General features: G+C 39.0%; 1 protein-coding gene across 1 annotated transcript in view; it reads right to left on the reverse strand.

Moving 5' to 3' along the window:
• PLCH1 (phospholipase C eta 1) overlaps positions 1-20577 on the reverse strand; it is a 236210-nt gene that overhangs the window by 205218 nt on the left and 10415 nt on the right. The window contains exon 2 of the mRNA XM_060099970.1: positions 3414-3532. Coding sequence (XP_059955953.1) covers positions 3414-3492 — 79 coding nt within the window. The 5' untranslated portion in view covers positions 3493-3532. The remainder of the gene's footprint in view (positions 1-3413; positions 3533-20577) is intronic.

Raw genomic sequence — 20577 nt, forward strand, 5'->3', positions numbered from 1 at the left:
TACCATATAACTTACAGGAAAGCAGCATCACAATTTTTTCCAACCTCACAATTTTTCCAACATCACAATTATAACTAGCAATGCATGAAAACAAAAATTAAGTTACCTCCAAGTAGGAAATCAAATGTTTGAAAAAAGCTTATGTGCATTAGAAATTGGATATATATAAATTGTAAACACACTGATAACAGGTTTAAGAATATGTGTCCCAGGTCAGAAAAAAAAATGCTGCAATTCACAACAGCCAAGAGAAAGAGCTGAGGGTACAGGTAATTTTCAAATAAAAATAATTCATGAAAATATAAGCCATTAAAGCAAGGTTCATACTACACAAATTATTCTTTGCCCAAGTTTTTTCTCTATATCAAACATGTTCAAACAAAAGCCAGCTAGAGAAAACCTCTGGCAATTGCCTTCTTGGATAGGCTCAAAATCCCTTTGGATTCAAGATTCCCTAAAAATCTGGGCAAAGGCCAGACAAGTGGGAAATACAAAAACAGCTCATCATAATACCTACCAGGGGTCCTCTCCTCACTGACACAGAATTAAGTTAATTCAACCAGCTCATTTCTGTTGCCTAGTACCCACCGTTTCCTACCTTTTCCAGGTATTCCATTCCTACATCAGGATTGTTGCGAAGATGAGAGGAGATAAAAGACCGGATAGAAACAGACAATTAGTGTTACTCTTTGGGTTGTGAGATTGTGGGTAATTTTCTACATTGTTTCCAATGAGAACCTACCTCCTCTATACTCAGAAAGGGAGGCTATGAATGTGCTTTATGAACTGTGAAATAGTACACAAACATTACATTTTTATTTTTACTTTTAATGACCCCCTACTGCCCACCTAGTCCTCATTTTAAGGTGGTTCCTTTCTCCTGGGAATACTGCCTAAGTCTGGCTAGCACAATTTGCACATCTGAGTCTGCATATTCTAAAAGTCTATTATCTTGCAGAGGAAATGGTTCTTTTCTGTTTATAATGGAAGGGGTTTTGTTTCTTTTTGTTTGGCTTGATTTGGTTATGTAAGGAGAGTTACCAGCAGACCAGGAGAAGCCCCTCTAAAAGAAATCTGACCTTTCTAACTCAACATGTCCTGTCCCCTATCTTTTCTCATAAATGTTCAGAAATCATCTACAAAGATGTTATCACTAGTGCTCCCTTGGCTTAAAATATACCAAGACTCCTCACAATCCTCCATAAAGTTAAATAAATTCCTGTCTTCACAGACATTACTTTTCTGCAGAAGTAAATACAGTGGAAGAGCAGAGGCATCATTCTTTCCTGAATTACATATCCTTTGGCATAGAGATCCAAAATGATATTTTAACTATCAAAAATACTTAAAGCTACTGCTTTATTATAAACGAACAGAATCATAATTCTAACTGGCTTTAGTCCTTTTAATCTTGGGAAGATTTGATTTCTCTAAATCTTCTCAAATGAGTAATTCTTCAACGTAAGTAACCAATTCATATTTTAAGTATTCTACTGCCCTCTTGTGAATCTCATGTTCAGAGACAAGATAGCTCACGAAATCATACAGCAACTGTAATTCTCAGAAATACTTCAATGGAATCTCAGGGACTAGTACTAGGAAGAATCTAAAAAATCATCGAGACCAGCACACTCATTTCACCGAGGAGAAAACTGAGATCCTGAAGGATTATATAACGTGGTCAAGATCAGACATGGCTAGTTAATAGCAGAGCGAATACTGTTGAATAGAACTTAAACTTCTCAGAGTGTTAATTTTTCTATTAAAATGGAGTTGCAGCCTGGAAAAAAATAGTGGGGTTTTGGAGTTAAGCAGATATGAGTTTGATTTTAGATCACCACTTCAACAACCTCCCCAAACCTCTGTTTCCCCATCCATAAAATGGGATGAATAATAACTATCGCAAAGGTGTTGAAAGGATTCAATAGGATCATGTTCCTCAAGCCCTCAGCAAAACTATCAGCAATACAGTAATTCACTAAGTGGTAACACAGCTGTAACAATACATAGGAAATTGTTTTTAAGTTGTTATAGGCTTTGAGATCCCTGGACAAAGGTATTCTAAAATAATGAATGAATAAAATCTGAACTTTTTCAAAATTGGCACAAAACTTGGAAAAAATAAAGCTAATTTTTCTAACTCCTGTGTTTCTTTATCATATTTATTCTTTTTTTTTTTTAATACAAGTAAATTTGTAACAGAAAGCACCACACAGCAAACACTGTGTGAGAGATGAAGCAACGAACAGGGTCCTTAGATGAGGTTCACATTAAAACAAAGCAGAACTCAGTGCCAGCGTGTTAAGTCACCATATCTTAGTCTCCTTTGCTAAGAGTCTGTCGCCACTGCAATGCCACGAGAGCCAGCCTGGAAGGGTAGAGGCTAGAATTTTAGATCTGACCTTGTTAATAACTGGCTATGCCAACTTGGGCTGGTCATTTCATCTCTGATTCCCTTTCTTGACCTGTAAATGAAGGCATCCTCTACAGAGTAAAGTCCGATAGTGAGGTGGCATAATGAACGTGAAAAAACATTGTAAAATGTGCTTTAACAAAGTAAGTAGGGTTAAGTTTGTTATTTTAAACTTAATCTAAAGCAAAAAAAAACAAAAAACAAAAAAACAGTAAGTCTGTACTAAACTGGGGAAGAAAAACCAAACTTAGAAAGTTGAAGGCAGCTTAGATCAAGGATTCTGTTCAGCAGCACTCCACTTCTCATGAAATCTCTCTCTCCCCTCTAAAATTCCACCAGCTCTTAATGGAGATTACTCCAAAAAATTCTACCAACACATGAATCTCTGACTCTTAAGTAAATTTCACTCAAGGGCATCCTGATATCAGGATTGACAGAGCTTATCCCTGGCTGTATATCACAAAACAAATATGCCAGCAGGGTAAAGGCAATTCATCTTAGTTTGCCATGAAAATGACTAATGTTGATTATTCTCTGATTTACAGCTGCAGTCATCCACCCTGATAGTTATGGTTAAGTGCCCTCACCTGCTCTGTTTTTATATGGAGCCTAATAGAAGGCACACACCATGCTGGTTATAAGCCCTGATTGATGATCCACCGATATTAACCGAGCACTACCTATGGGTCTAGCTCCCCCAATTTCAAACATCGGAAAGGGATATTACTGGAGTTGACAGTGTAGAAGAGGAAAGGCACTGACATAAACTAACCTGAGAGGCAGAAAGTAAAGATGCTGTTATGGTTGCTGAGGGGCGGCACACAGCTTGCAACTCTGCAGAATGAGTCCAGTGGGGATTCTTGGGTAATTTTTCATCAACATGTTAACTCAGGCTCTTGGTTCAACCCAACAATCATACCACATATGCATCCAGAGTGCTGGAATAAAAGTGCTCTCAGAAACAAAAGGTCCGCCTACAGGAGTAGAAAAGGCAACTCACCGTGAAACAGACTGTTGTCCACCAGAAAATGCCTGCGGTACTGCACACAGTTCCTTTTCTCCAAGTTCCAGTAACTCATTGTCAGAAGATTTCTGGCACAGCATCAAAACCAAATTGCTCTGTCAAGGGAAACGAAAGGAGACAAAAATGAAGAAAGCGGGGCTTCCCTGGTGGCGCAGTGGTTGAGAGTCCGCCTGCCGATTCAGGGGACACGGGTTCGTACCCCGGTCCGGGAGGATCCCACATGCTGCGGAGCGGCTGGGCCTGTGAGCCATGGCCGCTGAGCCTGCGCGTCCGGAGCCTGTGCTCCACAACGGGAGAGGCCACAACAGTGAGAGGCCTGCGTACCGCAAAAAAACAAAAAAAAAAAATGAAGAAGGCGGAAGCCACACGCTCACGCTGGCCTCCTGACGCCGCCGTTAGTCCCCGGGCCTTAGCGGGCGGCACGCAGGCCTCACACCTTCTCCACGTGGGGAGCTGGAATGCCCCAGGCTCCAAGAAATTCCCACAAGTCTTCCCACTGGATAGAAGGTCACTTAACGTACCACAACAGGAGCTTTTTCTAATAGCACCTTACGGGGCTCAAAGTTACCGCTGTCCTGGGGGGAAAAATCAATCCACCAATGGAGAACAAGTTTCAGAACTGGTTTATGTGCTCCAGGCTTCGCCCACACTCAGCCAGGACTCAAACCAGTCAGTGTTAGTAGCTTTTCAGGAAATCTCAGTTGCAAGCGGGGAGGAGACTAACAGGAGGGTGACTGTCATTCCCAGTTTCCAACTTTTGTGTCAGCACCAGTCTGGTGGACTGCATACCTGATCAATCCAGGGAAATCTTAGAAATTATAATGGCATCCATGTAGCCATGGGCCAGGCAAACACAGTAACAAAGCCTGCCTCCCTCTCTTGGACTCACTATGGGTGTCCATTTAGGGCCCCTAGGGCCTGCCTCTGCCCCCTGTAACCAGAGCCGGGTGAACAAGCAGCAGGCCTGCTCCTCCAGAAGGCTTGCCCCTCCACGGACAGAGAAACACCAGAGCAAGGACTTGAAAAGTAGAGATGCCAGCTGATGAATTAGACTCCTCCAAAAGCTAGTGTGCATAACCCCGAACAAGGCTCCCTTTGTTCACAGGATTTGGCTAAAGCAACTTTTCAGAATTCCATCTTCTTTTCTGGTCACAGAATAAAGCCAGGCAAAACCAAGCAAGGCTGACATGAAGGAAAATCCACAGGTGGGAAACAATTTGTCATCTGTCCTATTAAAGCAATCTAGACTTTTGTAAAGGGACTCCAGGATGGAGTCAGTACTGAAAACAATAAATGATCAGAGCTGTGCCTATTCATTAATGGAACCACAATTGGTGTAGGTTCCTAAAGCTTTCGCCAGAGCTTCTCCTTGGCTCCCTAAGCCTCATTTCCTCCCTCCCCTAACTGTAACCTATCCTACCTTTTCTCGGGCTCCAGGAGACCTGACCCCCACCTTCTTCTTACCCCACCCCCCTGGCTAAATCTGGCTGCTTCTCCCACTCCCTCGGGCTGAGGGTGAGTCCCATCACGCCAAGATACAATCACTTACGGAACCAACTGTAAAATAAGATAGAAAACAGGTGATTACGGAGACAACCCTCCCTGCCCCCTCCCCACCCAGTACTCCATACTACAAGGATTTCTTTCAAAAAGTATTTTAGTTATACAGTTAGATATGCTCAGTTTTAAAAAAACTCAATACTGAAACTTGAAAAAAATTTTTTCATTGAAAATCCCCTCCTCCCTCATTTCATGTCTCTCTCCTGGAATGACCACTTTTGCTTGGTGTGAATCATTCCAGTCTTTTTTATGCATTTATTTATACTTATATTCATGTATTCGATTTTGAAGACGTTTTTAATAAGAATACTTTTCAAGAATTGGAAATAATTTTCAGTAATATCAGTAGTAACTATTTCCTACAAAAGTATATTCATGATTTATATTAGAAATATTTTACAAAAAAAAATATTTTAGGTTACACAGAATTAAGAACTGTCTGCATTCATGCTAACTTTTCCTTACTAACTTGATCTTATGGTTTCATGTGTCATTCTTTTTTTTAACATCTTTATTGGAGTATAATTGTTTTACAATGTTATGTTAGTTTCTGCTGTACAACAAAGTGAATCAGCTATATGTATACATATATCCCCATATCCCCTCCCTCTCGTGTCTCCCTCCCAGCCTCTCTATCTCACCCCTCTAGGTGGTCACAAAGCACCAGCTGATCTCCCTGTGCTATGCAGGTGCTTCCCACTAGCTGTCTATTTTACATTTGGTAGTATATACATGTCATTGTTACTCTCTCACTTTGTCCCAGCTTACCCTTCCGCCTCCTCGTGTCCTCAAGTCTTCTCTACGTCTGCATCTTTATTCCTGTCCTGCCCCTAGGTTCTTCAGAACCATTTTTTTTTTTAGATTCCATATATATGTGTTAGCATACGGTATTTGTTTTTCTCTTTCTGACTTACTTCACTCTGTATGACAGACTCTAGGTCCATCCACCTTACTACAAATAACTCAATTTTGTTTCTTTTTATGGCTGAGTAATATTCCATTGTATATATGTGCCACATCTTCTTTATCCAATCATCTGTCGATGGACACTTAGGTTGCTTCTCATGTGTCATTCTTTATTTTGCCCTCTCTGTTCATTCTCAATCCAAGGAAGAAGGTTAGTGGAATCAGAAGATGAAAGAATAAGGTGCTTTTGTGTATAGTTAACATAACATAAGCACATACCTGACTCTCATTTGGCCCTTCCTTTTAACCAGATGAAAGGAGAGAAGAGGATGTTAGAGTCCGTGACTCACCCATCCTGCTAGGAAAAAGCAGCAGTGGCACTTGAAATCGTACCTTTGGATTACAAACTCTTCTGGGTAGGTGTTTTTAAGAAGAGGGGACTCAGTTTAAATGGCTGAACTAGAACACAAAGGTATAAGTAATTGAACCCTATGGTCTCCAGGCTGTGTGCCCCCTATTTTGGTTAATCACTGGCATGTCTTACCCACCCTGGCATCTGTTTGCTGCTGAAGGGCAGACAGTAAGCCACTCCTGAGTGCCAGACCTGAGCTGTGCACACACTACAGGCCCTTGGTAAACATCAGTGACGTTCTCGTTCTATGCCCCATTTCCTGGATTCCCTCCAGTCTGAGACTGAAGGAAGGAAGTGCCCATTCTGGCCTCCAGGATCACAGCAAATGATTTCAAAATTGAGAGATACTGGAGGTGGAGGTAATGAATGGAGTCAGTAGGGCTGAGGCAGGGGAAGAGACAGCTGTGCAATAAAGCCAATCTCAGCCACAACCAGATTTAGATGAACCAGCGGCCCAGCACTCACTAAGGGGAAGCAACTGAAAGGGACCTTAGAAACGAGCTCAGACAAACCTCACATGGTGTAGCCAGAAGGAAACTGAGGCCCAGAAAGTAGGTGTAACTTGCAAGATAGCACTGCTAGCTAGCTATTCGAGAAAGCTGGCAGGAACCCCAGGCTCAGCAGTACCAAAGCAGGGATCTTTTGAGTGTTTCATGATCCCATTTGTGTGAACATAATGGGTGAAGATATCCACTAAAATATACTTTCATTGATTTAATATTTGCTATTTAATATATGTTACATTTGGAACTCTTTATAGAACATACAGATCCCCAATCCTTGTAAAAAATTAATAACTGACAGTGACTAGGAACATCGGGTAGAGAAACAACTCATTATTAAGACTAGTTTCAAATTCTGCCTTCAGAACAAGGTTAATAGGAACTTTTTTGGTGGACGGTAAAGTTATAGGAAATGCTATATGTATGTATTTTATTTATCTTTAACAATTTCTTTTTATCCATTTTTAGAACTTGAAACATGCAGAAAAGCTAAAAAAAAAAAAAAAAAAAAAAAAAAAACCTTATATAGTGATATCACTTACCACCCAAAGACAACTACCATGGACACTGTGGTCTTTTTTTTAAACAAACTAGATCCTATTAATTTGAAGCCTTTTTTTTTTTTTCACATAACTTACTAATATATTGTGACATTCTAGCCATATCAATAAACATACTTCTACAGAATACATATGTGATTCGAAAAAGAAATTGTAATCAGCTCTACTCAAAACCTCCAAACTCCATAAACTCTAAAGCAACAAGAAATAAAAGAAGCCAAGCAAGTATGCAGAGGATTCATCAGACGAACTAAAAATATCTAAAAAGTTGAAATGTTCCTAAGCCCATTTTTTAAAAAGTTTATTTATTTTATTTATTTATTTTTGACTGTGTTGGGTCCTCGTTGCTGCTCATGGGCTTTCTTCTAGTTGCGGAGAGCGGGGTCCACTCCTTGCTGCGGTGCCTGGGTCCCTCACTATGGTGGCCTCTCCCGCCGTGGAGCACGGGCTCCAGGCGCGTGGGCCCCAGCAGCCGTGGCACGCGGGCTCAGCAGCCGTGGCTCGCGGGCTCCAGAGCACAGGCTCAGGAGCTGTGGTGCACGGGCCTAGCTGCTCCGCAGCATGTGGGATCTTCCCGGACCAGGGCCTGAACCCTTGTCCCCTGCATTGGCAGGAGGACTCCCAACCACTGCGCCACCAGGAAAGCCCCCCTAAGCCCCTTTTATAAGCGATTAGTAACTTTTATAATCATTCCACATTTCTTTATTTTTGCCACTTTTTTCTATAGATACATGACCAAAGTTGCCAGTGTCAAACTACAGACCAGACATAAACCTGTGGCGGCAGGACACCATGAAGAAAGAAAATATTAGAAATTCGAGGACACTTTTCACTAAGAAAAGCAGGAACGATTTTGATTAATTAGCATTTGTCAATGCATTTAAAACTCCACAAAGGAAAGAGAAATCCTTCACAGCAACACCCACTCATTTTAACTAAAGTCCCCTAAGAAAAAACACACAGTGGCAGCCACCTACTGGTTGTCCCCCTGCTTCCTCTGGTTTTCATCTAGGAGACACCTTCTCCCACTTTCTTTCCATGAGACTTAGCTGGTGTCAGCTCCATCACAATTCAGATGGGGACATGGTTTAGGTCTGACAAAGCTGAGCACTGCCTCCACCAGGCCATACTAGTACAGATGGTGCACACGGCCCACTAATTCGGACCACTGAGAGTCAGGCATGGATGTCTGTCTGAACTGTTGGAGAAAAAAAAACTTTCTTTTCTGTTGGACTCAAGGTTGTGAGGCTGTGAAGCCTAGAAACCTAGAACTCCTGGCAGCCATTTTGTTACTACAAGAGAAGAAAAAAATCTATGTGAGACTGGATTCAACCCAGAGGAATGAAGATAAACTTGGTCCTACTGGTATCATTTAAGGCACAACTGAAGCCAGATCTCTCCCTGTACTTTTTATTTTTATTTTATTTTTTTGCAGTATGTGGGCCTCTCACTGTTGTGGCTTCTCCCGTCGCAGAGCACAGGCTCTGGACGCGCAGGCTCAGCGGCCATGGCTCACGGGCCCAGCCGCTCCGTGGCATGTGGGATCTTCCCGGACCGGGGCACAAACTCGTGTCCCCTGCATCGGCAGGCGGACTCTCAACCACTGTGCCACCAGTGAAGCCCCCTGTACTTTTTAAATGAGCCAGTACATTCCCTTCCTTGCTTTGTTTAGTTTTGTTTAAGCCATATTGAGTTGGGTTTACTGTCACTTGCAACCAAAGAGTTCTGACTGATGAAGTATGTCAGCAAAGCAGAGTAAAGAGAGCCCACTGGGCAGTCATGAGCTCTCTTTTTTGGTTTCATCTCTAACAATTGACTCACTGGGGGACCTTGAGCCAGGTTTTTTAGCTGGTCCTCTGAGTTTCAAAATATGACTCCATATTTACTTGGGCTTTCCCTAGGGATATGCTGCATTCAAGTCCTTTGTTCTGGTAGTAAAGGATTCCCTCACACACCTTGAAGGTGTATTTAAGCAGAGCAAACCCTGAAATCTTTTCTTCTTTAGAATTCTCTTAACTGTTTTTACATGTGAGGCAAATCTATATCACTGCTTTAACATGAGTTTTATGGGACACTACAAATCTGCTCAAGCCACTTAAATGGCTTAATAAAAGACAAACTATTCAAGTTCATATATGGAAATCAGAGTTCTAACAAAGGAAAAGGAAGAATAGGAGAATCTTAAAAGAGAACTTTGGGGAAGGGGGAATATATTCATATATGCGTATGTATGTGTATATATACACACACACACACACATTTTTTTTTTAAGTACAGGGATTTGTTACTACACGCTATCTCCACCTCTTCACCTACTGTGACTGCTACTACCACAGCCAATTCTTCTCTGGCACCCCTCTTCCATAAAAACCAATACTCCCACTCCCACTCCTTTATATTCTTTCTTTCTTAAAAATAATATATTATTTGTAAATCATTTTATGGTTCATACAATATTTCCATTTCTATCTTGTATTTTTAAAAAAATGATCCTTACAATAGTCCTATAAGTCATGCATCATTAAGCATGAGTTCAAAGAGGCTAATAGGAAATAGTAGGTTGCAAATTCATGTCTTCTGACTCCAAATCCACTGTCCCAGTCCCAGGGCTACACTCTGTCCAGCCGTGTTTCCTCCCTGATACTCCTTCCCTATGGAAAAAACCTAGAGTTGTATTACTCATAATATACAAGGTTAATTCTTCTCACCTCCACCACTCAATCCAACTCCACTATGGGTTAGTGAAGGGGAAGAGACAGAAGAAGGAGAAGAGATGACTAAATGAAACACTACTTATTCAAAATATACCTACCTTGTCCCTCCAGCCAGGAGACTTTGGAGTATACAGACTGGAGGGGATCCAAGCAAAGTGTCAGTTCTTTGAGAATCAAATGGTGGGAGGTTTCTTTGCAATGAAATTTGAGTGAGCTATTTGGACCAAGCTCAGAAACACCAAGGCCAAATTTTCGAGCCAGAAATCATTGTGAAAACTATCTGAGAGGTTCATGTGCTTTCCAAATTGCTAACAACAGGGAGGAAGGCTATAGCCAGAAATTAGAACAATGCATAAACTCACCCTGCTGTTGGAAAAGGAGTAACTGTTTCATGGGATGCAGTAAGGCATCAAGGAACAATGGGAAAATGTCTGACTGGATGTCAAGAGGCCAGAGTTGCAGCCCAGTCCGCCCTCTGACTAAACAGTGTCAGGTAAATCTCTTCACTCCCCTGTGCTCGGGCTGCCTCATCTTTGGAACAAAAGACGAGTCGTGGTGAATGAGATGCTCTCTCAGAGCTTCCAAACTTAATATTCTACATTAATAAGGACTATGAGCAACCCCTACCCCCGACTAATATCCCCATCATTCAGCTGTAATTATAAATTAAAATAGCCCTGAAAAACCACAGAGTTAATTCCCATTAGTATACCCTTTAACTCATATGGAGAAGTGATTTCCTTCTCCTTAAGCCTTGCTGAGAGACAAAAGACGTAACTAATATGCTCTGACAGCAATATTCATAAAACAGGAAGTGCTTAGAAAGAGGAAGGCAGAGGGGGAAAGTCCCCAAACTGTGTCCTACACCTCACAGCCTCTGACACAACCCGTTTGGGAATTTCTGCACCAAGGTCTCTCTAATGGTTGAGAATTCAAACTCAGTCCAGTTAAAAGCTAAGATTTCAAAGACAGCTGCTCTTCTCTCATTTCTCCCCTAATTTTAAGACAAACAAATCAAGAGACTTACACAGCGCAGGGATGGGATGGGAGGGCCCACGGCTCCTGTCCCCTGGACCAGGCCTAGTCTAACAGGTTCTAAAGCAGCTCAGATGCCTGGGTCAGAAGGCCCTGGTCAGAGGGGCCCCACTCCACTCCGCAGATGGTAGGTCACTATCCTCCCCTCCCCCTTCATAAGCTCCCTCCCCCACTTCCCACAGGTTTCCAAGCACTGCCAAACTGGTTGTTAAAGGGCTCTGCAAACAGCCTAATTCCACAGCTAGCCCCCTCCCAGCTATGTACACACAGGGAAAGAAATAAAAGGGTACTTTGTTCATTTTTTAAGGCTCACAGGGGACACCACTAAACCCCAAGTTCCCGGTGTGTTTTCTTTAAGCCATCAGGAGCTGAAAATGCTCTGAGCTAAGTTGAGCAGTGAGATACAATCACCCTCCAAAGACACATGGATGCTTCATGTGAAAGGGCTGGTTTCAAGTATATAATAATATGTATCCAGTGCTTGAAAGAGTTCATACCTTTTGGTTCAGTAATTCAGCTGCTGGAAATATATCAAAAAGAAATCTTTAAAGATACAAAAATGTATACACAAAAAATATTCACTGCATCATTTTTTATGATGCAGAAGAATTTAGAGCACTAAATAGTCAGCTACTGGGGTAGCATTAACTGTAGGTTAGATATTAACAATTGTGTTCTGCAAAAACTTTGTAAGTGAACATGGAAAATGCTCATGATATGATGCTATGTGAAAAAATAGGATACAGTATGATATCAACCATCAAAAGCAGTATTGCATAGAATAATGGATCTTGATCTTAAGAAACAACATGCTTTTAATATTTTACCACTAAGTGTAATGTTTGCCATAGGTTATTTGTAAATATTCTTTACGTTAAGAAAACTGCCTCTATTCTGATTTTCTGAACAGCTTTTTGCATAATTTGATATTAAGCATTATAAGACATTTTCTCTGCATCTACTTAGATCATAAGATATGTCTCCATTAATCTGTTAATATGAATTTTCTAATGTTAAATCAACCCTGCAATCCCAAGATAATGCATTGTGAACAAATTGGATTTATCTTTTTAACACATTGCTAGATTTGGCCTGCTCAGGTTTTATGATTGTTACATGTATATTTCTAAGTAAGTCTGGCCTATAATTTCCATTTCTCATATTGCTCTTGACAAGTTTTTATACTGAGGTTATCACAGCTTCAAAAAATATGTTTCTATTCCCTGGAATGATTTATGCAAGTTTGAAATTATTTTTTCCTTGAGTGCTTGGTAGAACTTGCTCATAAACCCATCTAAACCTAGACCTTCCTTTATAGAGAAATATTTGACTAATGGTTTATTTAATTTAAAAATTATAGAATTATTCAGCCTATTTTTTCTAATTTAGTTTTAATAAGTTATACTTGTCTAGAAAGGTATTCACTTCCTCTAAGCTTTCAAATGTTTTAGCATAATGTATTTCATAATTTTTTTTACTATCTACAACATCTGCTTTTCCACTCCTAATATTGTTTAGGAATATTGTGCCTCTCTCCTCTTCTTTTGAAATTGGCCTCACCAGGTTTTCATCAACATTACTAACTTTTACCAAGAGCCAAACTGTATCATTTTTGATCCTCTCCATTGAATAATATGGAATTATTATTATTTCCTTCCAGCTATTTTCTCTGGGTCTATTTTGCATCTTTTTCTAAATCTTCAACTTCAACATCTAGCTAATTTTCAGGCTTTCTTCTTTTCTAATATAAGCATTTATACATGCTTTAGCTGCTTATCCCCACCCCAAGTCTTGACCCAAAATATTTTTGTTATCATTCAGTTAAAAATATGTTCTGATTTCCACTGCAACTTCTTTGATCCAAGGGTCATTTTGAAATATATTTCTGTAATTATTCATAGTCATCTTTTGTTATCAGTTTCTAGCTTAACTGCACTGTGGTCACAGATCTGGTCTGGATGATACCAATCATTGTTTGCTGTTAAGACTTGCTTGATGACATAGTTTGAGGTCACTTTTTATAATGTTCTATGTGTGTTTGAAAATAATGTGTATTCTGCAGTTTTGAGATGCAATGACCTTCACATGTCTATCAGCTCAAACTTACTAACTGTATTGCTCAAATCTTGTATGTGGTAGCTGACCTTTTCCCCTCTTTATCAAGTACTGATGAAGTATATTAAAATATCACTAGGAAGGGAATTCCCTGGTGGTCCAATGGTTAGGATTCCATGCTGTCACTGCCGAGGGCCCAGGTTCAATCCCTGGTTGGGGAACTAAGATCCCACAAGCCATGCGGTATAGCAAAAAAAAAAAAAAAAAAAAAAAAAAAAATCACTGGGAATATGTTTCCCATTGTAGTTCTCTCAATTTTTGCATAATATATGTTGAGACCACGTATTAGAGACCGTGTTTTGCGTAATATATATTGAGACCATGTTTAAAAACCACAAAAGGTTTTTCTCTGATGAGTTCAAACTTTTGAACCAATATGACCTTCTTTTATCTCTAAAAAATGCTTTTGACATTTAAAGTCTATTTCATCTGATATCAATATTGCCAGCTTTTAGTTTTTGATGTTAATAGTGACAGCTTTTAGTTTGTAATCACCCATTTATCTTTTTCTATTATTTTACCTTCACCTTTCTGTACCCTTATGTTTTAGACATGTCTTTTATAAACAGCAAATAGCTGAATTTTCATTTTTCATCTAGTCTAAAAATCTTTGGTTTCTTTATAGTTGCTAATACATTGGATTTTATTTCTACATCTTATTTTGTGTTTGCTACTAGTCACCTATTCTATATTTCTTTTCTCAACTTTCTTGACTTCAGATTTAAGTTTTTTCATTTCAATTTTCCCTGTTGGAAAGTTATTCATTCATTCTTTTACTAAATTTTAGTGGTTGCCCTGGAAATTTTAACAGGTACACTTTACTTATCAAAGTATAAATTTAATCTGTATCTTTAACTTCCTCCCAAACTATACAGGAACTTTAGAAGATATTGACTCCTGCTTCTCCAATTTATTTATGTCACTTATTTTACCTAGTTCCCACTGAAGACATGATTACTACTTTATACAGTCAATGTGTGTTTCACTTACAAATTTTCCTTTTCTTTGTTCTTCATTTCTTGCTTCTGAGACATTCCATCTGGTAATAATTTTCTTCTGCCTGAAATGTATCCTTTTTGTGAGGATCTGCTAGAATTCTAGGGTTTGTTGGGGTTTTTTTTGTTTGTTTGTTGGTTGCTTGGTTTTAAGTCTGAGAGTCTTTGTCTTTGCTTTTTAAAGATATTCTTAATGAAAACTGAATCCTAAGCTGATAGTTAATTTCTATCAGGGCATGAAATTTAATATTCTACTGTCTTCTGGCTTCTATTGTCACATCGTCAGGATAATTTGTCATGTCTTTGAAAATAAGCTGCCTCTTCTCTCTGACCCTGCTTAAGATCTTCTCTTTATATTTTGTGTTCTGCAATTTAATTATATTTTGTCTGTGTAGATTTTTCCTTATCCCGAATGGAATTCAGATGACTTCATGAATATGGAAAGTGATACTTTTTATCAGTCCTTGAGAACTGTCAGTCATTATCTCTTTAAATGTTGCCTCTTCCCATTTTCTCTCTTCTTCTGAAATTATAATTAAACTTACATTGAGTCTGAATTCTCTATCTTCCACATTGATTAACCTTTATTTGGGGTTTTTCATTGTCTTACCTCTCTGTTGCCATCTGAAAATTTCCTTCAGATCTATCATTCAGTTGACAATTTCCCTGTTCAGCCTGGGTTAATCTGTTCACTGAGTTTTTTTTTTTCCCCCAAGTTCTATAATATTTGGTTCTTTCTCAAATCAGCTTGGTTAGTGTTCAGAGTTTCTGGTTCTCAGCTTAAATCTTGTGTTTACCGATTTTTTTCAAACTATGAGATGCTCATTTTCCTTCTACTGGGTAGGACAAAAGGTTCATTCAGTTTTTTCCATAAGATGGCTCTAGTAGCACTTAGTTGCCTTTAACTTCATTTGAAACAATTTTGTTAAATTGTATGTGATAGCTGTCATATCAGTGTGCATTTAAAAAAAGACTTTAATAATTAGTGATGTTGAGCATCTTTTCATGTGCCTCTTGGCCATCTGTATGTCTTCCTTGGTGAAATGTCTATTTAGGTCTTCTGCCCATTTTTTAATTGGATTGTTTTTTTTTGATATTGAGCTCCATGAGCTGTGTGTATATTTTGGAGATAAATCCTTTGTCTGTTGTTTCATCTGCAAATATTTTCTCCCATTCTGAGGGTTGTCTTTTCATCTTGTTTATGGTTTCCTTTGCTATGCAAAAGCTTTTAAGTTTAATTAAGTCTCATTTGTTTATTTTTGTTTTTATTTCCGTTACTCTAGGAGGTGGGTCAAAAAAGAGAGAAATGCAAATCAAAACTACAATGAGGTATCAACTCACATCAGTCAGAATGGCTATCATCAAAAAATCTAGAAACAATAAATGCTGGAAAGGGTGTGGTGAAAAGGGAACCCTCCTACACCATTTGTGGGAATATAAATTGATACAACCACTATGGAAAACAGTATGGAGGTTCCTTTAAAAACTAAAAATAGAACTACCATATGACCCAGCAATCCCACTACTGGGCATATACCCTGAGAAAACCATAATTCAAAAAAAGACATGTACCACTATGTTCATTGCAGCACTATTTACAATAGCCAGGACACAGAACCAACCTAAATGTCCATCAACAGATGAATGGATAAAGAAGATGTGGCACATATATACGATGGAATATTACACAGCCATAAAAAGAAACGAAATTGTTATTTGTAGTGAGGTGGATGGACCTAGAGACTGTCACACAGAGTGAAGTAAGTCAAAAAGAGAAAAACAAATACCGTATGCTAATGCATATATATGGAATATAAAAAAAAATGGTACTAATGAACCTAGTTGCAGGGTAGGAATAAAGATGTAGACAGAGAATGGACTTGAGGACACGGGGTGGGAGGGGGAAGCTGGGGCAAAGTGAGAGTAGCATTGACATATATACACTACTGAATGTCAAATAGTTAGCTAGTGGGAAGCAGCAGTATAGCACAGGGAGGTCAGCCTGGTGCTTTGCGATGACCTAGATGTGTGGGATAGGGAGGACGGGAGGGAGGCTCAAGAAGGAGGGGATATGGGGACATATGTATGCATATGGCTGATTCACTCTGGTGTACAACAGAAACTAATGCAGTATTGTGAAGCAATTATACTCCAATAAAGATCTATTTAAAAATAAAAATTTTAAAAGGCATCAAAATTGGTGAATTTTTTATAGCCATTTTAATATTGAAGATGGCAGAAAAAAGCAACATTTTCCATATATTATGCTCTATTATTTCAAGAAAGGTAAAAATGCAACTGAAACACACAAAAAGATTTGTGCAGTGTATGGAAAAGGTGCTGTGACTGATCAAATATGTCAAAAGTGGTTTGTGAAGTTTTGTGCTGGAGATTTCTCGCTGAATGATGCTCCATGGTCGGGTAGACCAGTTGAAGTTGATAGTGATCAAATTGAGACATTGAGAACAATCAACATTATACCACGAGGGAGATAGCCGACATACTCAAACTATCCAAATCAAGCACTGAAAATCATTTGCACCAGCTTGGTTATGTTCATCGCTTTGATGTTTGGGTTCCACATAAGTTAAGCGAATAAAACCTTCTTGACCGTATTTCCTCATGCGATTCTCTACTGAAACGTAATGAAAACGTTCCATTTTTAAAACAAATTGATGGGCGATGAAAAATGGATACTGTACAACAATGTGGAACGGAAGAGATCGTGGGGCAAGGGAAATGAACCACCACCAACCACAACAAAGGCCAGTCTTCATACAAAGAAGGTAATGTGTATATGGTGGGATTGGGAGTCCTCTATTATGAGCTCCTTCTGGAAAACCAAGCGGTTAATTCCAACAAGTACTGCTCCCAATTAGACCAACTGAAAGCAGCACTCAATGAAAATCGCCCAGAATTAGTCAACAGAAAACGCATAATCTTCCATCAGGATAACGCAAGACTGCATGTTTCTTTGATGACCAGGCAAAAACTGTTACAGGTTGGCTGGGAAATTCTGATTCATCCGCCATATTCACCAGACGTTGCACCTTCAGATTTCCATTTATTTCGGTCTTTAAAAATTCTCTTAATGGAAACAATTTCAATTCCCTGGAAGACTGTAAAAGGCACCTGGAACAGTTCTTTGATCAAAAAGTTTTGGGAAGAAGAAATTCTGAAGTTTCATGAAAAATAGCAGAAGGTAGTGGAACAAAAGGGTGAATACGTTGTTTAATAAAGTTCTTGGTGAAAATGAGAAATGTGTCTTATTTTTACTTAAAAGACAGAAGGCACATTTTGGCCTACCCCGTAATTTCATTGGTGGGGATTCTTTGAAGTCTAGGATAAAAATAGATTCTTCCAAAAGAAGGGGGAAAATTGGTGTTCGCTCAGTACCAGGGACACTTGCAATGTAGGAACTCTTTAAATCAAATTTTCATCTTGAGGTTTTTCTGACCACCTAGTTATTATGATTCCAGATGCAAATCTGTATTAAAGCTGGCTCAGGATCACAAATTCTCAGGACCAAATAATCAGGATCTGCTCAGAACCGAGATTTTGAAAGGTGATTTTCCTTACAATATTATAGGGTTAGAAAGAAGGTAGATAATTATTTTTATTTTTGTTTTTATTCTAATTCACCCTTACAATGAGGGAGAAGCCCTTTGAAGTCCTAGCTTTATGACCAAATGGTCCCTCTCAGATGTTTTAACTTTATCTCTTGTCCCCTGTGCCCTCAGGCCATGAAAGCAGAAGTTCAAGTTAACCTGGTTTGGCAAATGTCCTCAAGGCAAAAAGCCAGCTTCATTGCTCAGTAGACCCCTCTTCACTTAGCATTTAAAGCCTGAATATTCATTGCTTTCTTACAGGTTACTGCACTTAAGAAAATAATCTTTCTACTGTACCCAACATATTCAAATTGTTTCATCGGGAGTATTAGTGAACTATATTGCTAGAAACAGAATTCAAGCCTGGGAATTCACATTCAAAGCCACAGAACCTTGCAATCTGACAGTCAAATCAGGACCTGATGTAACCCAAGAGCTTATTAGGCTCAGTGCCTGCTAATTTGTAATAACGGGTGATACTTTTTAGCACTTCCTATGTGCCAGGTATTGTGGTAAGTATTTTATGAAACATTATTTTTTTCATCTTTACAGTGATCCTAAGGGCTAGGTATAATTATTATCCCCATTTTACAGATAGAGAAACTGAAGCACAGAGAGATTAAGTAATTACCTAAGGTCCACAGCTATCAAGTGACAGCACTGGTACTTGAACTAAATAAAAATTAACTTCAGTGATTACACTCCTAAGATCTATATAATTTTGCTCCCTAATAAATAATGAATATAAGACAGGGAAAGAGAAAAAAGACAATAAAAGAAAGAGAAAGGGAGTGAACACACTACTAGATATGGCAAACTCAGTAATGAGAGCCAGACTTTTCAATGTACAATCTTTTCCAAATCCCTATGTTCATGTAAGGGTTGAGATATTTTTCATCTTTCTAAAAATATATTCCTTCATTTTAAAAGTGGGCATGAAGTGCAGATTGGAAATTAAAACTACATTGAAAAAAAAAACCACTCAAAGGAATGACTGTTTGGTAATTAGATTTCAACTCTCAGTGGCCATCAGTCTTGAAATCCAGCCCAATATTAATACCTTTGATCACATTTGAAGACTATTCCTGATGACACACTAGCATCCAAAAAATCCTTGATTTATACTAGTTGTCTCTAAACCAGTGATTTCCATACTTTTTGAATATTAGAAATGGACTTCAGAATAGCTCCACCCACAATTCCCTCATATATAAGGATGCTCAAAATTCAGTCTCAGAAGTGGCAACCCCCAGAGAAGGGCAGATCCCCCAGCTTTCCCAAATTCATCTTACCCTCTCTCCTGTCCACTTCCCTACCCACCAGTGACAGAAGGGAGCTTATCACAAGGAATGTGTTGGATTCCCAACTTTGCCTGCTTTCCCTAACCCTTCCACCCAGCAATACGCACGGCTCCAACAGGAGATCTGCCTTGAAATGGGCAATTAAACCTCCAGTCAATACCTTCTCTCCTTCCCAACCACAGCAGGGTGAGTAGGGGAAGTGCCCCCCTTTTTGTGTTCAAAAATAGGATCTCAGGACCCCTTAATGTGCAAAAAGCTATAATCAAATCAATTTATGAATCAAATAACCCACAAGTATGCTCTGGGCCCTACTATACGTACTGAGGGGATGGAGAGATGCCTAAACACTATCCCCATCATCAAGAAGCCAACGATCTAGATGGGAGAGTAGTGCATAGGTAGAAACAAAAGATTTATATAAAACTTGCACAGAAAAAGGCAGAATGTATGATTGGTGGCAAATGAAGCATACTGTAAAGGTTCAAAGAAAAGAAACCAAGGCTGTCAGGAAGAGTTCCTGGATGGTGGGAGCATAGAGCTAGATCTCAAAAGATCAGTAGGTTTAAAAGAGGGAAGATGAGATGGAGGGGAATAGGAAGGGCAGTTTAGTAGGAAGGCACTGTGAATGCTCAAAATACTGCTCAGTTATCAAGGTAAAAATTACTAATTTACATTGTTAATATGATGTTTAACTACATTGTGATAGGGAATTCCCTGGCCATCCAGTGGTTAAGACTCCCCCCTTTCACTGCTGAGGGCACAGTTTCGATCCCTGGCCAGAGAACTAATATCCCACAAGCTGCATGGTACAGCCAAAAAAATTAAAAAGTACATTGTGATATAACAAAGTATATATAAGGAAATTGGCAAAAATAACATTCCAGCAAGAATGCCTAAACATAACTTATTCAGAATATAAATCCTGCAATAGGCCTCTCTTTAAAAGGATGGTAGTAATCAAAGACAATTTTGCAAACATTTCAGCCTAAGACAATGGTGGCAAAATTAAGAATTAAAGTTTAGTTTCTCTAAAGCCAGCAGAGATGTTAACTTTCTAACTGTTCAACAGAGAACTTATATCAGTGCAAATATAAGAATATCAGAAATTATAAAAAGGACAAGTAAAATGTCCTCAAAGCAATATAGAAGGAGAAGGGATATTAAACCTAATTTGCTCATTTAAATTCTCAAGTTCAAAAGAACAGCAAAAAAATCTAGTCAAATATTTTGAATTGTGGAAACTCAGCTTTGTTTTTCATGTACCGAATCCTTAATTTTTAAGAAGCTCTGGGGAAAAAAATCCGAAGCTGATGGAGGTAGCCCAAGTTAAATGCATCTAACACATTTCATGTTAACTTACACTTTTCAAGCTTATAAGTTCTTGATTCTTTAAGTCTAGGTAATAAACAGCCTGTTTGAAGTTGCCATCTG

The sequence above is a fragment of the Mesoplodon densirostris genome, chromosome 5 (genome assembly GCF_025265405.1).
Source record: "Mesoplodon densirostris isolate mMesDen1 chromosome 5, mMesDen1 primary haplotype, whole genome shotgun sequence".
In the NCBI taxonomy this organism is placed as follows: domain Eukaryota; kingdom Metazoa; phylum Chordata; class Mammalia; order Artiodactyla; family Ziphiidae; genus Mesoplodon; species Mesoplodon densirostris.